The 20,910-nt window shown below is 46.2% G+C and overlaps 1 protein-coding gene across 3 annotated transcripts in view; it reads right to left on the reverse strand.

The window, feature by feature from the left end:
- Window positions 1-20,910, reverse strand: part of LOC115468420 (disks large homolog 2) — a 361,629-nt gene that overhangs the window by 194,914 nt on the left and 145,805 nt on the right. For all 3 annotated transcript variants that reach the window (XM_030200108.1, XM_030200106.1, XM_030200107.1), the window contains exon 3: window positions 7,415-7,591. In XM_030200108.1, coding sequence (XP_030055968.1) covers window positions 7,415-7,591 — 177 coding nt within the window. The remainder of the gene's footprint in view (window positions 1-7,414; window positions 7,592-20,910) is intronic.

Consider the following 20,910-nt stretch of genomic DNA (forward strand, 5'->3'; position numbering starts at 1 on the left):
GAGTACACTATTGAGCTGTACTGATAGCAAGGCTCTGGGAATGCAAATCACCAATACTCTGAGATTATGGTTCCAGCAGGAAGACTGTGTTAACTGTATCCAGTTAGTCATCTGAATATTCAAACTGAAAGCACAAATATATTTCTGTCTTGAAAAATACCCCAGGAAAACCATCATCTTCTCTTTAGCATGCCCAAGGTTTGTGCATTAATTTATGTGTATATGGATGATGTTTTTTTAATTATGAGGCCCTGTGACAGGGTTTATAGAACACTGCCCCCCACCAGTGGCGTACCAAGGGCAGGGCGGTGGGGGCGGTCTGCCCCGGGTGTCAGCAGGTGGGGGGGGGGGGGGGTGCCCCACTGGCACCCCAGTCCGCACCTGCATACCAGCTGTCGACAGACGACCCTCTTCTCCTGCCACCCGGCACCTGACCCAGCCTTTAAAAAAAATCTGTGAAGCGGCGGCGCAGCGCAGCACCTCGCGCCTGTCTGCTCTGCATGTAAAGGAAGAAAACCGCCTCGTCGGCCAGCCTTCCCTCACTGTGTCCCGCCCTCGCGGAAATAGGAAGTTACATCAGAGAGTGGGACAGAGTGAGGAAAGGCCGGCCGACGAGGCGATTTTTCTTCCTTTACACCCAGAGCAGACGCGAGGTGCTGCGCTGCACCGCTGCTTCACAAATTTTTTTTAAAGGCTGGGTCAGGTGCTGAGTGGCAGGAGAAGAGGGTCATCTGTCGACGGAGCTGGTAGGCAGGTAGGGACTGGGTTGGGGAGGTTTTGGCCTCTGAAAGCTAAATGTATTAGTCCAATAAAATGATATTATTTGTTTTATTTCTATTTGTTAATTTGTAAAGTGGTGATTGGTATTTGTTAGTTTTTTTCAAATTTACATCTGCTGTCTTTATATTTTGCACAGTACTAGGGGACATTTTCTGTTTCTGTGGTGTTGAATTGTATGCAGAGTCTGGCATCTTTGGGGTTCAGTTTAATTTTTGTCTAAATAGGAAGTTTATGATTACTTATTTTATAGTGGATTAGGGTGTATCTGTGTTTGTGAAAAAGACATGGCTTTCAAGTTGGCATTGACTGTGCAGGATCTGATGATCTGTATTATTCTGTCTGGTTTCATTTTACAATAGGTGAATTCATGTTCTAGTGCTCACTGTAGTGCTTAAGATGCTTTCCTTTTCCTTGTGTGACTCGTAGAAATTATTGCTTATGGTATAGTAGAATTGCTCAATAGGTCCTGAGTGTTTTGTATTTTCGGCATGTCTAGTACTGGATTTTGGAGGGGGGTGTTAAAAAATGACCAGCCCCGGGTGTCAACTACCCTAGGTACGCCTCTGCCCCTCACCCTTAAGAAAAGTCCCTTTCTAACTAGCTTGAGCCACCTTAAGAGAACTGATCCCACCAGGAGGAATGTGAGCCAGGAGGGGCACTGTCAATACCTGGGAGTTTAAAAGACAGGCAACAAAGAAAAAAGCACAGCTGGGCCTTCAAGACTGAGACATCAGGAGTCCTATATTAAGATCAGACCCGATACGGGCCGTGTTTCGGCGTCAACAATGCCTGCCTCAGGGGTCCAAATTTCCAATATAAAAATACATAAGCAGGGAGGGAGTTCATTAAAAACAAATCCTCTGGAAAAGTATGCAACTCACCAAAAGTTTGATGGTAAAAGCTCCTGCCTAACGCTGTTGGAAATTTGGACCCCTGAGGCAGGTGCTGTTGATGCCGAAACACGGCCTGTGTCGGGTCTGATCTTAATAAAGGACTCCTGTTGTCTCAGTCTTGAAGGCCCAGCTGTGCTTTTTTTCTTTGTTTGCTATTTGTATATACTGTTCTTCGCTCTCTGGTAACTGTAAGTTTAAAAGACAGGGCCAGGCTGAGATTAAGGAGGCTCAGGGAAGGGAGAACTGAAACCAAAGTTTATGCCTTTACTGAAAGCATTTAGCTGCTGTGACCTGGCTGAGGTAAGCCAAACAGGGCCGCCGAGAGACTGAGCCGCCCCCCCCCCCCCCCCGGATCACTGATGCCACCCCCCAGGATCGCCACCGCTGCCGCCCTCCCAGGATCGCTGTCCCCACCCCCTCCACAATTGCAAATACCATGGCTAGCAGGGATCCCGAGGCTCCACCAGCAGAAGAGGTCTTCCTCCAGTGCTGCTCCTCACTCTGCCCCATGGCTGGCCCCTGCGGCTGCTTTTTCGCTCAAGTTGCGTGTGCTCGGTTTCGAAACCGAGCATGTGCGGCCTGAGGGGAAAAGCAGCTGCTTGGTAGGCCATGTGGCAGAGTGAAGAGCAGCACTGGAGGAAGACCTCTTCTGCTGGTGGAGCCTGGGGGGACCCCCGCCAGCCAAACCAGAGGCCCTGACCCGAAGTCCTGCTGTGTCTGCTCCTCCCCAGCCTCCAAGGGGGGCCCAGCGCCAGAGTTTTCTCTCTCCTGCTTCTGTCGGGACACAATCCCCAGGAGGCCCAGGCCTGGGGAATTTTGCCACCCCTGCCCCCCTCTCTCAGCGGCCCTGAAGCCAACTTTGATTTGTTAAGACTTGCAACCCTTGCTGAGGTCTGGCTGGAGTCAGACCTGAGTTTCAGAAGTCTTGAGAATTTGCAGGCTGTGTTTGGGGCGGGGCAGCCCCCACCAACCACAGACTGCTTGGCCTGCTAGCCAGAGGCCTACTCAAAACTGTTAATACCCTAACCTAGAGAAAGAGTTGCATCTGAGGTTCCTGTCCTGTGAAGTAACAGGTCCCAGGGCTCAGGTGAATAAAACCATTTACTTTCACCTTTATATACCTTGCCTAGCTGAGTTATTTCAAGGGCCACCCCTATAACTCTCGCCCGGGGTCTCACAGGCCCTTTTACTAAAGTGAATATTGCCGGCACCCACATAACTGCTGGCTCCTCCCCGATTCTGCCTGAGTCTGTGCAGCCCAGTTCCAAAATGGCTGGATAGTGCCAATCTTAAGCAGCACTGCCTACTTAAGTGCCGCTGAGTATCAGTGGACAGCTGGCCCGAATAATTTAAGTGGACCAGTATGTGCTTAAATGCCATTAAACCTAAACCTAAAATAGTGGCACTGAAACCAAAATCTGCAACAGGTAGACAACTCAGAAGCTGTGGATAACATGTGGATGGGGCTAGCACTGCTTGTAGAATGGTCTAGAACAGAGGTTCCCAACCTTTTTTGGTTGTGTAGATCCCTTATTGACCTTTGAAAACATCAGGAACCTCCAAGTTCATCCCAACTATTATTCCCATTTCCCCTCCTTTCAGTGCAAAGCCTGTTCCCACTAGCTTTCATTAACTCCCTTCCCCTTCCTATCTCTAGTAGTCTCACTCTCTCTACCCCACCAGCCAGCCTCCATTAATTTGTCTCTTTCCCCTTTCTACCTACCAATCTTTTTCTTCTATTCCTTTCTAGTTGCTCTTTCTCCCCTCTCCTTCAGCCAGTCTGCCTCTTTCACTCTTCCCTAGCTAGTATCTACCAGTCTTTCTTCCTTCTTACTTCCAGCCAACTGACATCAGCTTCTCTGTCTCTCTATTCTCAAGCCACTTCCCACCAATTAGTCTCCACCATTCAGGCCCATGCCAAGGGTCTATGCCGCCCCCCCGCAGACGAACTGTTGGCGCCCCCCCCCCCCCCCCCCGCAGAAGAACAGTTGGCGCGCGCGGGCCCCTCTCCCCCCCCCCCCGTGAAGATGATCACTGCGCGCCCTGGGGGCCTTTAAATCTTTTACTTGCAGTCGCAGCAGCATCTGTGAAAGCGGAGCGCTGCCGACGTCTCCCTTCCCTTCGCGCTCTTGGTTCCCTCAGTGTCCTTCTTCTTCTGACGTCAGAAGAAGGCGGGACACTGAGGGAACCAACGAGTGCAAGGGAAGGGAGACGTCGGCAGCGCTCCGTTTTCACAGACGCTGCTGCGACTGCAAGTAAAAGATTTAAAGGCCTCGGCGGCGTGGGGCGAGAGTAAGCACTGCGGCGGAGCCCTCCAGAGGTGGGCGCCCTCCTGCGGTGCTTACCCCGCTTACCGCATCGGCACGGCCCTGCCACCATTAGTACCTCTCCCTTTCTTCACCTATTGATACAAGGCCCTGCAGGCTGATGATGGTCCTGACGCTTCAGGTCTCTATGGCGGTCTCTGATCACACCCTCATCACCACCGTTACAACTCCAACACCACAGCTGTTTCTGCTTCCAATCTGCACAGCCGCTCCTGACCACACTCGCAACACCTGTAGATTCTTCCAGACCCTGCAGCAACTGATGCTGCTGATCCTGCCTCTGTATCGCATGTATTATAGCAGCATGAAACTAATTTTTTTTGTTCTTTTGTGTCCTACGGACCTCTGTAATGGACCACCGAGGGTCCACACCGTACAGGATGGGGAACAACTGCTCTAGAATTTGGTAGCTTATATTTTAATGCTACAGTACAGGGTTGAATTTTTCTGTGCATGAAAAAAGAGCAGGACCTGGGGGTGACTGTATCCAAGGCCGGTCTTAGGCAGGGGCAATAGGCGCGGTCACACGGGGCCCCGCGCCTCCAAGTTCCCCATGGCGCTCCCTCTCACTCCCCGCCATTGCCGCAATCTGACTCCTTGCCTCCCAATCCCTGAGCGGCAGGGTGCCCTCCCAGCACATATCTGAAGCCACCCTGATGGTCTAGTGGAGTCTTCAGGGCAGGACAGATCTCCAGTCTTTCCTGCCCACTGCTGGCGCTGACCCTCTATTGCCTGATCGCTCTTTAAAAATGGCTGCCAAGACTTCTGCTGAAGTCTGGCGAGGCCGCTGCTGGAAGTCTCAGCATCCATTTTAAAGAAGATGTGGCAGCTAGAGGGATCTTTCCTGCCCCGAAGACTCCACTAGACCACTGGGTGGCTTTGGGAATGTGCCGGGAGGGCACCCTGCGGCTCAGGGAAGCGGGGTGGAGGTCTGGAATAGGTTGAAACCTGGGAGCATTCCCCCTGTATCTACATCAAAAGAAAAAAAGATGGCATATGGGAACTTGCTCATTTTGCTCTGTGGAATGCAGGGGTGTAGCCAGATGGCTAATTTTGGTTGAACACGAGCCCAAGGTGGGTGGGCATGGAATTCACCCTCCATGGCCCCCCTCTGGTTGGCTGCTCTCTCCACTCCTTCCTGCCCACAAACCCCAAATATTAAATACTTGAGCTGGTGGGGATCCCCAAACCCTGCTAACTGAAGATTTCCTCCTTAAGCAGCCAGCACTCTTCCAAATGGCAGCCGGCAGCACTTGCCTCACACTGATGCTGCTGTCCAGGCTGTGCATGCTGAGTGCTTTTGCATGTGTGAAAACTGAGCATGTGCAGAAGGGCTGATCTCAGCATCAGCTCAAGGCTAGTGCTGCTGGCTGACATTTGGAAGAGCGCTGGCTGCTCAAGGAGACAAAATCTTCAGCTGGCAAGGTTTGAGGATCCCCACCAGCCACAGCAAGAGTGTCACAATTTTGGGTGAGCCCGATTCCAAAGTGGGTGGGTCCCGGCCCACCTGTGGCTACACCACTGCTGGAATGCAGTGGTATATTAAAAAATGCACCTGCCTTTTTTTTTAATTATTACTATTTCACAGAGAAGGTATTGATTAATGAGGGAAGGGTTTCCTTCATGCAGAACTGTCCAGAGTCAGTCTAGATGTGCCAACATTGTCCAGTTCAGCACACTATTAGCAGCCAAGTTCATACAAAGTTAATTATGTTCAGTGGAAAATAAATCTGTTGGCTCAGCCTGCTTGCTATGTAATATTCAATCGCTGTTTCATTAATGCTACCAAGTATTACATATTAAGGGGATTTATTTTAATTCATTTATCCAGTCCTTACATGCACATAGTTTTGTTTTTTCAACCCAAAGGTTTCCTACGATAGAATTGTACATATTTGAATTAGTTTTTTCTGTACAAGTTTTGCTTGATTTGTTTTTATTTGACATAAAACAATGTTTAAAACACATCTTGTCAACAAGGGGTGGGGCTAGGTGGGGGCAGGGCTAGGTGGGACGGGGACGAGGGGCACCAAACTGGTCTGCACAGGGCCCCGCAATGACTAAGATCGGCCCTGAATGTATCTGATGATTTTAAGATAGCCTACCACATTGGCTGTCTATTGTGTATACAGTTCAATATAAGATCTTATTATTGGTATTCATCAAAGTGATAACCAACAAACGTTTTCCCGTGATTTAAGCAGGTTTACATTTGCCCCAGTCTTCTCGTTCTTTGAAGTCTGCATCTTCTAACATGATGATGGTCTTTCTTTTAAGACTTGAGTTCCTGTACTTATCCAAAAAAAACAATCTTTTATATTGCAGGACCAAGATTATGGACTTCTTTACCTACTCAGATCTGAGCATTACGAAATAAGGATGAATTTAAAAAGGCTTTAAAAACTGTTTGTTTCAGCGAGTGTTTCATATTTTTTCTTAGGGGCTAGTCTTGGACTGTTTGGATACTGTTGGATTCTAATGTTTTAGTAGATATTGTTTTGATGCATGTCTGTGAAATGTGTATTATTATTATGAGTGTGAATTGTTCCCCGCTCAGGGTTGTAGATGTGTGGGTTATAGATTTTTTTTTAATAAATAAATAAATAAATGGCAAAGGCCATTAGGATGCTGGGATTCATGGAGTGAGGGATGGCCAGTAGGATAAAGGAGGTGATGGTAGCACTGTTTCAGTAAGACAGTAACTCCCAAACTTGTCCGTGGGGATCCTCAGCCAGTCAGGTTTTCAGGATATTCACAATGAATATTTATGAGCGTGATTTGCATATGCTGCCTCCTCGGTATCCAAATCTATATCTCATGCATATTCATTGTGGATATCTTGAAGACCTGACAGGCTGGGGTTTCCCCAGGCCAGGTTTGGGAACCACTGCAGTGAGACTTCATATATAATCATTCTCAGTTGCTTATTTAGTGCAGTTCGTATTTGTTCAAATCTGCCTCTTGTCTTATCAGAAAATGCAATTATTTATTTATGTAATGTTGCAGCTATTTCTGCTGGGTTTTATCCCTTTGGCCCATGTGAGAATTATAGTTACTGTTATATCTGAACGCTATCCACTTGGGAAACTTGCTTGGTGAACACCAGTGAAACGTTATATATTTTGATGGTATTTCTGCTATCTCTTATCCTACTTCAAGACATGGGCCCTGTTTACTAAGCCGTGTTATAGGCGCGTTAGCATTTTTAATGTGCGTTAACCATGTATGCGCCTACAATGTCCCTATAGGCACCTACATGGTTAGCACAGGCTAATTGTAGGCGCATTAAAAATGCTAACACGCCTTAGTAAACAGGGCCATAACTCTAAAAATTAATACAAAATATTTTGAAAACATTCATATTTGTAAACGTGTAAATGATGATGAAAAAGAGAAAGTTAATGTTAAAAGTACCTTCTTTTGCTAGGTATGACTCCCATTTCCTCACTGTCTCCTTCTGGCGTGACTCTTCTTGCCTGCCACCACTCGTCATCAGAGGCATTGATGACATGGAGGATGTCCCCGTACGTAAAGCTGAGTCCTTGACTTGGGAGGCCGCTGTCTTTGCTTTTGTCATAGTCAAACATAGCTCTGTCAGGAAAAAAGAAGAGAAAGGACATCTAATTACACAGAGCCCTACAGTACTTTTGTATGACCTTAGGGGCCTTTTCACGAAAACCTGTTATGATCTGGATTTAATGCATGTTTACATGGGACTTTCCCATGCGTTTATTTTTATTTTATGTATTTATTTTTTACATTTATATCTCTGATTTTCCATGGCAGTATTTAGGGCATTATAAATGGTTGTGTTTTGCACGTGCTGCGCTAAGTTTTCCATTAGCAAGTAGGACTTGCAAACAATTAACGCAGGAGAACTTACTAATGGAAAAATTAGCACAGGACCTGTAAAACACAACCATTTACAATGCCCTAAATACTGCCATGGATAACGTGGACTTATCGCAGGAGCACTTAGTGCCTCCTAAATAGGAGTCCACGTTATCCGGATAGCAGGGCTAATCAGAATGCGGTGGCTGGATAACGCTTCAATGCCTATTCCTCATCCATGGCACACCTTCTACCAAAACAACAACAACAATGAAAAAAGTAATATGATTAGCATGCACTTTAAAAAAAAAAAAAATCTTTATTGGCAAATAGGAGGTGTACAATCTAACAGCCAAAAGAGTTGTATGGATCTGCGGTCACTTCTTTGTACACTGGGCCCACAGAAGGGCCCCTTCCCATCCATCTGGCGAAGGGCTCGATCTGACAGCAACAGAGGTTACACTGGTGTGGCTAGGACATTAGGACATGAGATGGGGCTAACTAATGGCAATGATTCTGGCTCAGCTACATGTCCACACACCACCACGAACCTTAAACATTCACCTCAGAGGAAAAATGACCTGACCCATAGCATAGAGCTGGTGAAAATGATCCAGTGAGACGAGACTATGCCCAACGATGTATCTGGCATGGTCCCACATCATCCCTCCCTCTCCTCATGCGTGCTGAACAATCCTTCAGAACTTTCAAACTTCTTCTAAAGACCTGGATTTTTAAAAGGGCTTTCCCTCTTGATTAAGTCTGTTTTGCTGTTTCACTCTGTCCTCTGGTTTGTACCTCCCATTTCCCTCCCTGTCTTCCCTATTGTCCTCTTTTTCCTCCTCCCTTTTCTCTCAAGTCTGTATGAATTGCTGTGGTTGTTTACTTTTCCTGTCTAAATTGTGTAGGGCTTTACTGCCCAGATGGTACACACTTATCAGACATAGGCTTAGATATATTTATTGATGACATACAAGATATCATTGATAGGCTTCTGTTGAAGGGTTGTCGCAGCGTGAAAATATAGATATTGGGTGGGGACTCGCAACAAGTGACGAGTCACTGTCACAAGTTATGGTATGTGGGAGGCAACCTAAAGAGCCTACAATGGTATTTCGGGGGCCATCTAAAGTTGTGTTTCAAGAAAAGTGCCCTCTACAATAAGGACACCTGTACAGGCTTGAAATAGTAGCCCCTCTTGAATTGAGGGGCCAAAGCTACAAGGGACAAATTCCTCCAGCTTGGACAGTAAGGGGATGAGGATGACAAACAGCACGGGACCAGTTAAGCTTGTACGGCAACCCGGTGCAGAAAATGGATGCAAGGGAAACTATGTTTTATGGCGGTGCCTGCTTGTCACAACTGTTAGTTACAGTTATATAAGTGGTTTTGGTGTTGAAATGTTTGGTCTTGAAATGGCCTCCATACGGCAAGCAACGTGGTTCCCCAAGTTTAGCAAGTTACTAGGTGGAGGCTATAAATGTTGTGTACGTTAGCTCATAGTTGAGATAGTCAATTGTAACTAAATAAGCGATGTATATGTAACCATGTTGCAGCCATTCAATAAACGTTTCCTTTTTTGGAAGAAATTTTGGTCATTGGAATGGGCAAAAAAGCTGGGAAGAAGAGGAATGTGGGGTTGAAGCAAAGAAAGGGGGGGGAAGGGGGACCGGGCAGAAAGGGTGACCTCTCATCAGCTGCCTTGTTTGTGCAGAGCAAGTCTTGATACTGCGCTTTTCAAAGGCAAAAAACGAAACCTACTTAAATGCCCTCTGCTGCCGTTAAAGGTTGTGCCAACATGTGTCTTACTAAGTACATGAATGGATCAATCAACAATCCTTTAAGGCAGCCATTTCCTTATTTAGGGGCCTTTTTACAAAGGCGCGTAAGGACCTACGCACATGCAGCGCATGTCAAATCGGTATTACTGCCTGACTAGTGCGTGCACATGGCACTAATTCTGAGTTTGGTTCATGCCAAAAACCCGTGGTAGAAAATAATTGTCTATTTTCTACCACAGGGACGTTCCCGGCAGTAATTGGCAGTTGACGTGCTGGACGGTTACCGTGCAGGTAACGCTTGAGCCCTTACCGCTAAGTCAATGGGTGGCATTAAGGGCTCAGGCTGTAAATAGATGCACGCTGGTTTTAATTTTGCCACATGCCCATTTTTTTTCAGACGCTGTAGAGAAATGGTCCAGCGCGCGTCCAAAACATGCGCCCACACTACCACAGGCCACTTTTTGGCGCATCTTTGTAAAAGGGCCCCTTAGATATTTGAGAAAACAACTTCTTTACCAGAAGAGACGAGGATGGAAATGAATTTCTTGAACGTGATATGAAGATCTGAAACCTTTCTCGTAATTTAGGTATTTTGCTGGAAAGAGGAGAAATATTTGGACTACAGCCTGGTTACAGAACTAAGAACCAAGAGTTTTAGAAAAAATGGCAAGGTCCTTGATATACTTAGGAAATAATTCAACTTCTGCTGTAGTTTTTGATTGTGATTGCAGACCAGAATGAGCGTCTTTTTAGCGATATTTTCCTTGATTTTCTTTTTTACACAGCTTCTAGGAAGAAAACCTACTGCTCCTGACTATCCCATTTCATGCACTGAACTATGTCAGCTGATGGATTTCTCAACAAGTCATCTCTGGTTCATTTCAGTGTAGTGCTCTGATCTGTTTATCCTGAAGAAACTCTCTCATCAATTTAGTCAGCGAAAGTGGCGTTCCTAGGGGGGCTGACACCCGGGGCGGATCGCTGATGCACCTCGCCCTCGGGTGCAGCACCCCCCGGATGCAACGTGACCCCCCCGCCGGCGAAAGGACACCCCCCCCCGCTAAGGAACCCCCTCCGGGTGCACGCCGTTGTTCCGGGGCAGAGGGAGCATGGAACGAACGACGGACAGGCGTGCGCGGCACCCCCCAGCGGCGTGCACCCGGGGCGGACCGCACCCACCGCCTCCACCCCCTAGGAACGCCACTGGCCAGTGATGGTCTGTGTGTTTTTAAATGTTAACAGCCACAGGCTGAATTAGGCTTGAATATAATCAATGCTGGGCCATGTCTGGAAACTAGCATTGAATATCTGGGCATATCCAGGCATGCTTGGCCGTCAGCCATTATCCATCACCCCGAGAAAGGGGCCGGCCACATGAACTACCTTATTTGACATGTCCTCTGACCTCTCACACCCCAATCCAACATGAAGACCCTCCCACACACAGAATGTACCCTTCCCCAACCCCAAGCCAACAAACAAGACATCACACACTGCACAGAGCTTCACTCCCTTCAACTCCCCGATTCATCTTCAAGAGACCACCTTGCACAGAACCTTCCCTCCCCCAACCTGCCCTGATCCAACATCAATATACTTCTCCCACACAGAGCCTCTCTCCCCCCAATGCCAGATCCAACATAAAAAGATAACCCCCTTCAGAAACCTCCCTCCTCCTCAACCTTCCAATCCACCACGGAGACACGCCCTTCTGCACTTATCCAGAAATGATCTCTGGTAGTCCAATGGGAGGAGGCAGGAGCGGTCTCATATGACAGGCCCCATTCTCTGGGTCTTGGCTGAATATCGAACCAGGTCCTAGATAGGCTTGACCAGGCAAAGTTAGGACTGTTTTTTTTGTGATTCTGTTTGCCTAGTTTACCTATCTAGATCTAGACTGAAAATCATCAGGAATCCAGATAAATGCCAACTCTGTCCTGACTCGTTCCCCAGACCACCATCATAATAGCTGGTTTGCGTTTAACTAGTTAGAGGGGATATTCAGTGGCATTATATGGGTAAATGCTACTGAATATTCCCTTGGGGCCCGCTCAGTGCCAGTTAAATGCTTAACTGGCTTTGAATATTGACCCCCTCTATTTTTTGTTGATTGTGATACCTTTAAAAGGACTTATAAAAGATAGTCTCTGTGCCACTGAAAGTTCACTTACAATCTTCAAATGTGAATGTATAGACTAGAAGGACGCTTGCTTCTCTGAAAGGAATCACATCCCACATTGACAACTGGTAAGTTTCAGAAAACGGACTCAGTAAATAATTAGTCACAAATGACTACCGTGATACTAAAAGAACAATATTTGGCTTACAAAAAATATTATCGCAGATTTAGGATTCATAACTCACTCACAATATGTCATCACAAACGGCCACCTGCCTTTTCTTCTGTAAAATACAGAATGGCTTAGATGTTTGTACCTCGTAAGTGAAATTTATTGTTAGCAACCATTTTTATATTTTGGTATTCTGAATTTCAATGAATGATAGGTTAAGAATGATGCATCGAAAGATGAATAGAATGATTTATTTAATTATGTCTTCATAATTAGTTACATTAAGCCTTCATCCATGAAATAATGATGGCCTAAGCATCAATGCTTCTAATTTGAGCCTCCGATGCAGCAATAATTAAACTGAAATGAGATAAGGGAGAATGAAAAGATGATCATTATGCAAGCTTACTAGTAACTGAATGGGTTTTGTCTGCCTTGTCCATATGAATCTCAGACTTTTCTAAATTTCACTAACACAACTTAAGTTCCTACTAGTGAACTAAATCTAAATAAATAAATAAATAGATTAGTGACCATTAAAGTGAGAAGAATTAAGTACCTTTACCAAGAAGAATGGTCTAACGTTTGGCAATTAAAATTCAATGTGAAGAAATGCAAAGTGATGCACTTGTGGAGTAGAAATCCAAGGGAGACGTATGTGTTAGGCGGGGAGAGTCTGATAGGCACGGACGGGGAGAGGGATCTTGGGGTGATAGTATCTGAGGACCTGAAGGCGACGAAACAGTGCGACAAGGCGGTGGCAGTAGCTAGAAGATTGCTAGGCTGTATAGAGAGAGGAGTGACCAGCAGAAGAAAGGAGGTTTTAATGCCCCTGTATAAGACGTTGGTGAGGCCCCACCTGGAGTATTGTGTTCAGTTTTGGAGGCCGTATCTTGCAAAGGATGTTAAAAAAATGGAAGCAGTGCAAAGAAAAGCTACGAGGATGGTATGGGATTTACGTTCCAAGACGTATGAAGAGAGGCTTGCTGACCTGAACATGTACACCCTGGAGGAAAGGAGGAACAGGGGTGATATGATACAGACGTTCAAATATTTGAAAGGTATTAATCCGCAAACGAATCTTTTCCGGAGTTGGGAAGGCGGTAGAACGAGAGGACATGAAATGAGATTGAAGGGGGGCAGACTCAGGAAAGATGTCAGGAAGTATTTTTTCACGGAGAGGGTGGTGGACGCTTGGAATGCCCTCCCGCGGGAGGTGGTGGAGATGAAAACGGTAACGGAGTTCAAACATGCGTGGGATATGCATAGAGGAATCCTGTGCAGAAGGAATGGATCCTCAGAAGCTTAGCTGAAATTGGGTGGCGGAGCAGTTGGGGGGAAGAGGGGGTGGTGGTTGGGAGGCGGGAAATACTGCTGGGCAGACTTATATGGTCTGTGCCCTGAAAAGGACAGGTACAAATTCAAGTTAAGGTATACACATATGAGTTTGTCTTGGGCAGACTGGATGGACCATGCAGGTCTTTTTCTGCCGTCATCTACTATGTTAGTATGTTACTATGTAAGATAAATCGGAAGCACTTTGGGGCCTATATACTAACTGGCCAATATTCAGCTGGTGATGGTCAGCGTTTTTTAAAAATATGTTTACCATCGCTGGCTAGATTAGCCTCAATACTTAGTGCCGAGCACTAAACTGGCACTGAATATCCTGGGTTAACTGACAGGGCCCTAGCCGACGGAGCTTATAACATAATACAGTTATGTGGGCCCCGGCTGAATATCAGCTGGGACCTGCATAACATTTTTTTAGCTCCCCAATTCCCCCTCCTTTCTTCCCCCTCCCAAGGCCACGAATCACAAAGCTCCTCCCACCCCTCCAGAATGACCTCCCCGCTCCTGACCCCATCAACCTCACTGAACCACCAGGATATCTGGTAGGCCTGGGGTGGGGGGGGGGGGGGGGGGCTTGGGCTGCAGAAGCTGTGAGCATCATTCCTCTGCAGCTGGATCTGAAGCTCAGGAAAGCAAAAGATGAAAGGGTAGAGATATCCCCCCCTACTCTCCACTACCTGCTGTATCCGTGGGATGCTCTTGGCCATGACAATATGACATCCTTCTTTCTCAATACTTAGCACACTGGCAACTAGATTTTCAAGATCTTTCTCAGCTACTAAGCGTTCAATATGTGATTCTGCTGGAAATCTCTCGCGTAAGAATTCATCAGATTCTGTCCCTATGAAAACCCACTGTATACAGTTCTCAGCAGAGAACAGCGTGTGGATGCAACTCTGCTCTGTTGGCAATGGGTTTACCTATTACTGATCTCCTGCCCTCCTCCACCCCCCCCCCTCCCGCACTGATCCTGCCTTGTTTTGCTCTTCTGTTTAGATAAGAGCAGATAACGGTATCATCTTATTAACTGCTTGGTAAGAAACTAAACATTTGCATGGATACTTGAGGTAGAATGTTGCTCCCAATTGGAGTACCTCCTGCTTCATTTGCAAAAACCTTTGTCTTCGTTTTTGCGTTTCCCTCGCTAGGTCTGGAAACACACAAGTTTGCAAACCACGAAAAACGTTTTTCTTTTTTTTCTGGAAATACTTCCTTAAAATCCAGACCTTATCTGAGGGTAACGCTACTGTAGCCAGTAAAGTAATGGCGGTTATTTGTTCCGTATCTGACATTTCAAGCAAAGCTGAAACACCTTTCCATCCTTATCCCCATTCACCTTTAGCCTATTATCAATTATATTTAAGATCTTGTAATGACTACTTCATAATAACACTCTGTAAGCCACATTGAGCCTGCAAAAAGGTGGGATAATGTGGGGTAAAAATGCAATAAATAAATAAATAAATAACCAGTCTTTCACATTTCCACTGGAGCCGCAACCATCCTACTCTCCTCTTAAAGCAATCTCTGTTCAACTTGGCTGGTAGACTGAAGGGGCATTAGAGCCCACAACTCAGGCATTCGGCACACACTCAGCCGTATCAACCCCCGCCCCCTTCAATACCACACTACAAGCCGTATCTTCGATAGAATTGGATTTATTTTGGCCGCAGCCAGGAACATCAAAATTGTTACAACTTAAACAAATTACATTACATCTTCTACTAATCATTATGCCAGCATGCATTTCTACCCGGGTACACAGCTTCTACATGTAGTTGCATATTCTGGGCCACAGGCCAAGCCGTACCAAGCCCCTGTGGCCCCCTGTGCTGTTTTCCATGCACCCGACGTCACTTGGTGTCTCCCGTTGAAGGAGGCACCTACCACATTTACAAAATGACGTTCTAGGCCTCCCGGCCGCCCAAGCCAGGAGACAAGCTGTATACACGTTGTTTCCCGTTGAAGGAGGCACCTACCACATTTACAAAATGACGTTCTAGGCCTCCCGGCCGCCTAAGCCAGGAGACAAGCTGTATACACGTTGTTTCCTTATAACAAGGCTGCTCACATGCAAGCCTACCATTTGCATCAACTTGATAATTTTCCACACAATTCTTTCTGCAGCAGTAGTTACCCCAAACTTGTAACTGTTATGTGTCAAGCTGCTGTGTACCCATTGCTGGCTGTGCATAAACATTGTAGTCTAACGCCTCGCTGCGACAAATCTTGCCTCTCAAGTGGGTGGGCGGGTGGGCGTTGCTCTTCTCCTGCTTCCAAATTCAAAAAGACTTCCTGTGCAGTTCAAATTCCTTTCTCCTCCTCCCTTGCTCCTCCCCTTCTTTCCTGCCCCTCCCCTTGCTACCCCTTGTTTCCCTCCCACTACTACCTCTGCTCTCTAGCTGGGCCCTCCCTGTACCCTCCCCCACACTTCTGTCTTCGCTGGCCTTCAGCCCGGTTGTGGTCGGCCCCCCTTTAATGGGTGTGCCTGGTTCTTTCTCTCTGCTTCTCTCCATTTGTTCTGCTGCTGGTCCTATATCTCTTGTGAGAGCATCATTCCTCTGCTTCTACCACCATTCCTACACCTACTCCTTTCTAGCATTGTGATTTGATCAGACCAGATTGAAAGCTCTTTGTAACAGGGACTGTCTCTGTTATATGTGTCTGTACAACACAGCGTATGTATGGTGGTGCTTTGGAATAGGTAGTAATAGTGGCCTGCCTCTAGCTCTCTTTGGGACCATATTTTCTCTGACTTCTGCACTATCTCTGACTCCATAGCCAGAAAGCCTTAGAGATCTGTAAAACCAATTTTTCTCCGCCACTGGGACAGAGACAATACTGCCTCTCTCTCTTTCTCTCTCTTTGAGCTCCATCTCTTCCATTTCTATCTGACAATGATGAATCCTTTAAATAAAAGTGTTCAATAAAATATAAAACCTTGTTATGACTGCAATAAATACATATGTAAATATTATAAGGTATTTTGGGATCTTGCCAGGTACTTGTGACCTGGATTGGCCACTGTTGGAAACGCGATGCTGGGCTTGATGGACCTTCGGTCTGTCCCAGTATGGCAATACTTATGTACTTATGCTACTATTTGAGATTCTGAATGGAATCTTGCTAATCTTTGGGGTTCTACATGGAATGTTGCTGCTATTTGAGAATCTGAATGGAATGTTGCTATTGTTTAGGTTTCTGTCAGGTACTTGTAACCTGGATTGGCCACTGTTGGAAACGCGATGCAGGGCTTGATGGACCTTCGGTCTGTTCCAGTATGGCAATACTTAAGTACTTATTATAATATATATAGTGCTGGCCCTTTTAACACTCACGTGAATTTGTAATGACACCATAAGTATTCACAGTTATCAAAGATGTCAGTGGGAAAGCTTGCAAACTTACCATGAATTTCTCGTAAGTGTAAAGGGATGACACTGTTTAGAAGTTATAGGGCCCGATATTCAGACCGCAGGAGGCAGCCTGCATAAGTGCCGTGACTGACACTGACCCGAGATATTTAATACTAGGCCATTTCTGGTGACTGGCATTGAATATATATATATTTTTTTTTTTTTTTTTTTTTTGACCGGCTCAAACTTAACCGGCTAAGTGAATATTCAGCGCTGGCTGGTTAAGTTTATAGTGGTCAAAGTTGGACTACTATTTAGGCAGTCTGATTTGGCCACCAAACTGGCCAGCACTTGAATATGCACGATATAGCCGGTTAGCCGCTATCTGCCGGATTCTATATATCTCCCCTAGCATTCTGCGCCTAAATCTAAGCGTATTTCATAATAATGTGCTTAACTTAATTGGCTTAACAAGCCAATCAGCATTGTTGACAGCACTTAATAAGCAATAATGAGCACTGATTGGCAACAATTAGAAATTATGCGCATAACTCACTGCGCCTAAATTCTAATGTGCACATCCAAAAGGGGGCATGGTTATGGGCAGGAAAATGGGCAATTCATTGGCGTTCTCAAATTTAAACGCATTGTTATAAGAATATGGCCCAGTCTGCGTAAATCTATGTGCAGGGATTAACACCACATTTTCGTTGATGTAAATGGATGCACGTAGTTTTAGGCACTGGGATATCAACTAAGCATATTCTATATACCGCGCCTAAATCTTATAGAATATGCTTAGGAGAAAATGATTTCCACACAGATTTTCCAGGTGCCATATATAGAATCTTTCCCCATACGCTAACTGTGAATATTCAGCGGACTTAACAGGCTATCTCCCGCTGAATATTAGTGGTTAGCCAGCTAAATGCTGTGTAACTGGCCAGGAGCAATTCCTGTCTGGTTAAATAGTGCTGAATATTGGCCAGATAGAGTTGTCAATGGGAATATGTTAGGAAAATACAGACCTTCAGATTTAAAAAAAATCACTGACATTGTGACCATGGAAGAAAGGTTTCCACACAGCCTATGTAGGTTTAAATCTGGGGGTTTGTGTGTGTGTCTGTTTTTTTTTTTTTTACTGTTCATAATTGTAGTTAATTTTCAAAAAGAAACTATTTGGGTAGTTCCCTTTGAAAACAAGCAACAACAATGTATGAACACCAAGAGGTCCTTTTATTAAACCGCGTAGGCACCTATGTGCACCCAACGTGCGACAAATTTGGAACTACCGCCTGGCTACCGCGTGGCCCGGGCGGTAATTTCATTTTGTATGTGCGTCCAGTGGGCATGCCGGAAAATATATTTTATTTTCCGGTAATCGGCATTGTACGTGCACTGACGATTACCACCCGGTTCACGCATGAGGCCTTACCGCTAAGTGAATGGGTGGCAGTAAGGTCTCAGCCCCAAAATGGACACACGCCAATTTTCATTTTGCTGCACGTCCATTTTTGGCCCCCCGAAAAAAAGAGGCCTTTTTTGCAGGTGCGCTGAAAAATGGACCTGCGTGCGTCCAATACACACATCTACATCAACACAGGCCATTTTTCAGAGCATCTTAGTAAAAGAACCCCAAGTAGGGAATTCTATCAGGAGCAGTCTAGTTTCAGGTGGCAGGAACACCCATAAAAGCAGTATTTTTGTCATTTATGTGCATCAGTGGCGTAGCAACATGGGGCCTGGGGGGCCTGGGCCCCAGAAGATTTGGCCTTGGACCCCCCTGTCGACGACCCGCCCGACCCCCCCCTCCTGCTGCCAACCCACCGTCGCCTGCCTTTGCTGGCGGGGGACACCAACCCCCGCCAGCCGAGGTCCTCTTCTTCTCGCAAAAGGCTTCCTTCTGTTTCTGATGTCCTGCACGTACAACGGCAGGTTGGTGGCGGGAGGGGGAGGGGTCGAGAGGGTCGTTGGCAGGGGGGAGAGCAAAGTCAGCAATGGCGGGGGGGGGGGGGGGGGGGGGGGGCGGCGGCACCGGGGGGGCTAAAATGTGCCCCCTTCACTTCGGGCTCTGGACCCCCCTCCCGCCGGAGTCTGGCTACGCCCCTGATGTGCATAAGGGGGCTGTTATGGAATACGGTCAGGCAGAAGTGTACATGCCATGCTTTGATGATACATACTTTGCTGGTTGGGCAGAGTGCAGTGCAGCTGACATCTAGGTATGGAAAAGAAATGTTGAAGAGGCAGTGAAAGAAACAGTCAAAAGAAATACCACCTGGAGTGGCAACTCCAGGAGGGTCAGCAGTAAAGACACCAACACCAGTTTGGCAACCAGGGTAAAATTAGCACATCAATTCAATGCGGCCACAAGTTGGTTGAATCACAGCCGTACATGTAAAGTCGTGCAATACTAGGTGACATTAGAAGATTCAAAGTCAGCAAGTCCTAGAGTCAGCACAGCACTGTGTTTTTGTCCAATAAGATTTATTACCCCTGATGCAGGCAGATGCCGAAACATGTCTGGCGTTTGTTGGCATCCTTACTGCTGGTCTTCCTGGAGTTGCCAGACCGAGAGGTATTTCTTTTGACTGACATCTAGGTATCGGCATTTTTAACAGCTATAGGGCTGGTGTAAGTGATCACACCTTAAATGCAAGTGCATTTTCTGCTACCTGTGCTGGTATGCGGTAAAGAAATATAGGTGGTTGGGAGGCGGGGCTGGTGGTTGGGAGGCGGGGATAGTGCTGGGCAGACTTATATGGTCTGTGCCCTGAAGAGCACAGGTACAAATCAAAGTAGGGTTTACACAAAAAGTAGCAGACTGGATGGACCGCGCAGGTCTTTTTCTGCCGTCATCTACTATGTTACTATGTAGGTGCTACATTTCTTTATAGAATATGCGTGAAATAGGCAGCTGCTTACTCTCTTATTCTATGTGTCCTCTGATAAAAATACCCTCCACATAGGTCTGTAAACACTGAACATGCGATTTCTGCAGGTGGCCAAGTGAGGGTACAATAGCTTGTGTACATTTTATTCCCAAACCCTAAACACTCCCATGGTGGTCCCTCATTTTAACCTGCTCAAAAGCACAGATACTGCGGAAGTTTGCGCACCAAATATGGGAAAGCAATTTCTGGGCAGACAAATGTACCTATACAAATCACAGCTTACCCAGGTAAATGGCTTAGAAAATTGTCCTCATCTCTCATATACAGAAAGGCACTATTGACAATTGGAGTTCACCTTTTGAAACTCAAAGGGTTGTTCTCCCATGAAATGTTCAGCCATAGACAATTGACAGAACACCAATAAATGTAAATCCTATCTGACATTTCTCAGTTCTTTTGACATACTCACTGAGAGCTGCTAATATTTATCTCTCTTTCTTTCTATACATGATAAAAAGTTTAATTTACTTTTGAGTCCAGTTCTTTTCGTACAAGATGGTTCTGCTTTGCTAACTGACTATGGATCAAATTCGCTTGAAAGAGGATGGGCCCTGCCTTTCTCTTCAATACCTACTGTTTGTCTCATGTGGGAAGGATTTATTAAGATTTGACTTGCAATCTCTGCTTACGGGAGAAAAAGTTTATTTGTTACATTTGTACCCCGCGCTTTCCCACTCATGGCAGGCTCAATGCGGCTTACATGAGGCAATGGAGGGTTAAGTGACTTGCCCAGAGTCACAAGGAGCTGCCTGTGCCTGCAGTGGGAAACGAACCCAGTTCACCAGGGCCAAAGTCCACCACAAGTCCACCACTCTAACCACTAGGCCACTCCTCAACATTCCATGTAGAAGCCTGCCCTTGCAGCCGCGCAGGCTTCTGTTTCTGTGAGTCTGACATCCTGCACGTACGTACAGGACGTCAGACTCACAGAAACAGAAGCCTGCGCGGCTGCAAGGGCAGGCTTCTACATGGAATGTTGCTAGTGGAATAGCAACATTAACATTCCATGTAGAATCTCAAATAGTAGCAACATTCCATGTTGTTGTTACATTTGTACCCCACGCTTTCCCACTCATAGCAGGCTCAATGTGGCTTACATATTATATACAGGTACTTATTGGTGTGTCCAGCCTCACAGTTGCCCCTAGGTGTTGGCTGGGGGTAGAGGGTAAATTAATCCTACCACTGGCCCCTTTACTAGATAGGAGGCCAGACTTTGGCCCATTATATGTATTGCTGCAGCCAAGAATCCATTATGTTCCTGGCTGCGGAAATGCTACTTCAATAACTTGGGATGCTCTTTTCATAGGATATTTTTCGTAAACATTTTGTATATTTGTCAGCAGC

The sequence above is a fragment of the Microcaecilia unicolor genome, chromosome 4 (assembly GCF_901765095.1).
Source record: "Microcaecilia unicolor chromosome 4, aMicUni1.1, whole genome shotgun sequence".
Classification (NCBI taxonomy): domain Eukaryota; kingdom Metazoa; phylum Chordata; class Amphibia; order Gymnophiona; family Siphonopidae; genus Microcaecilia; species Microcaecilia unicolor.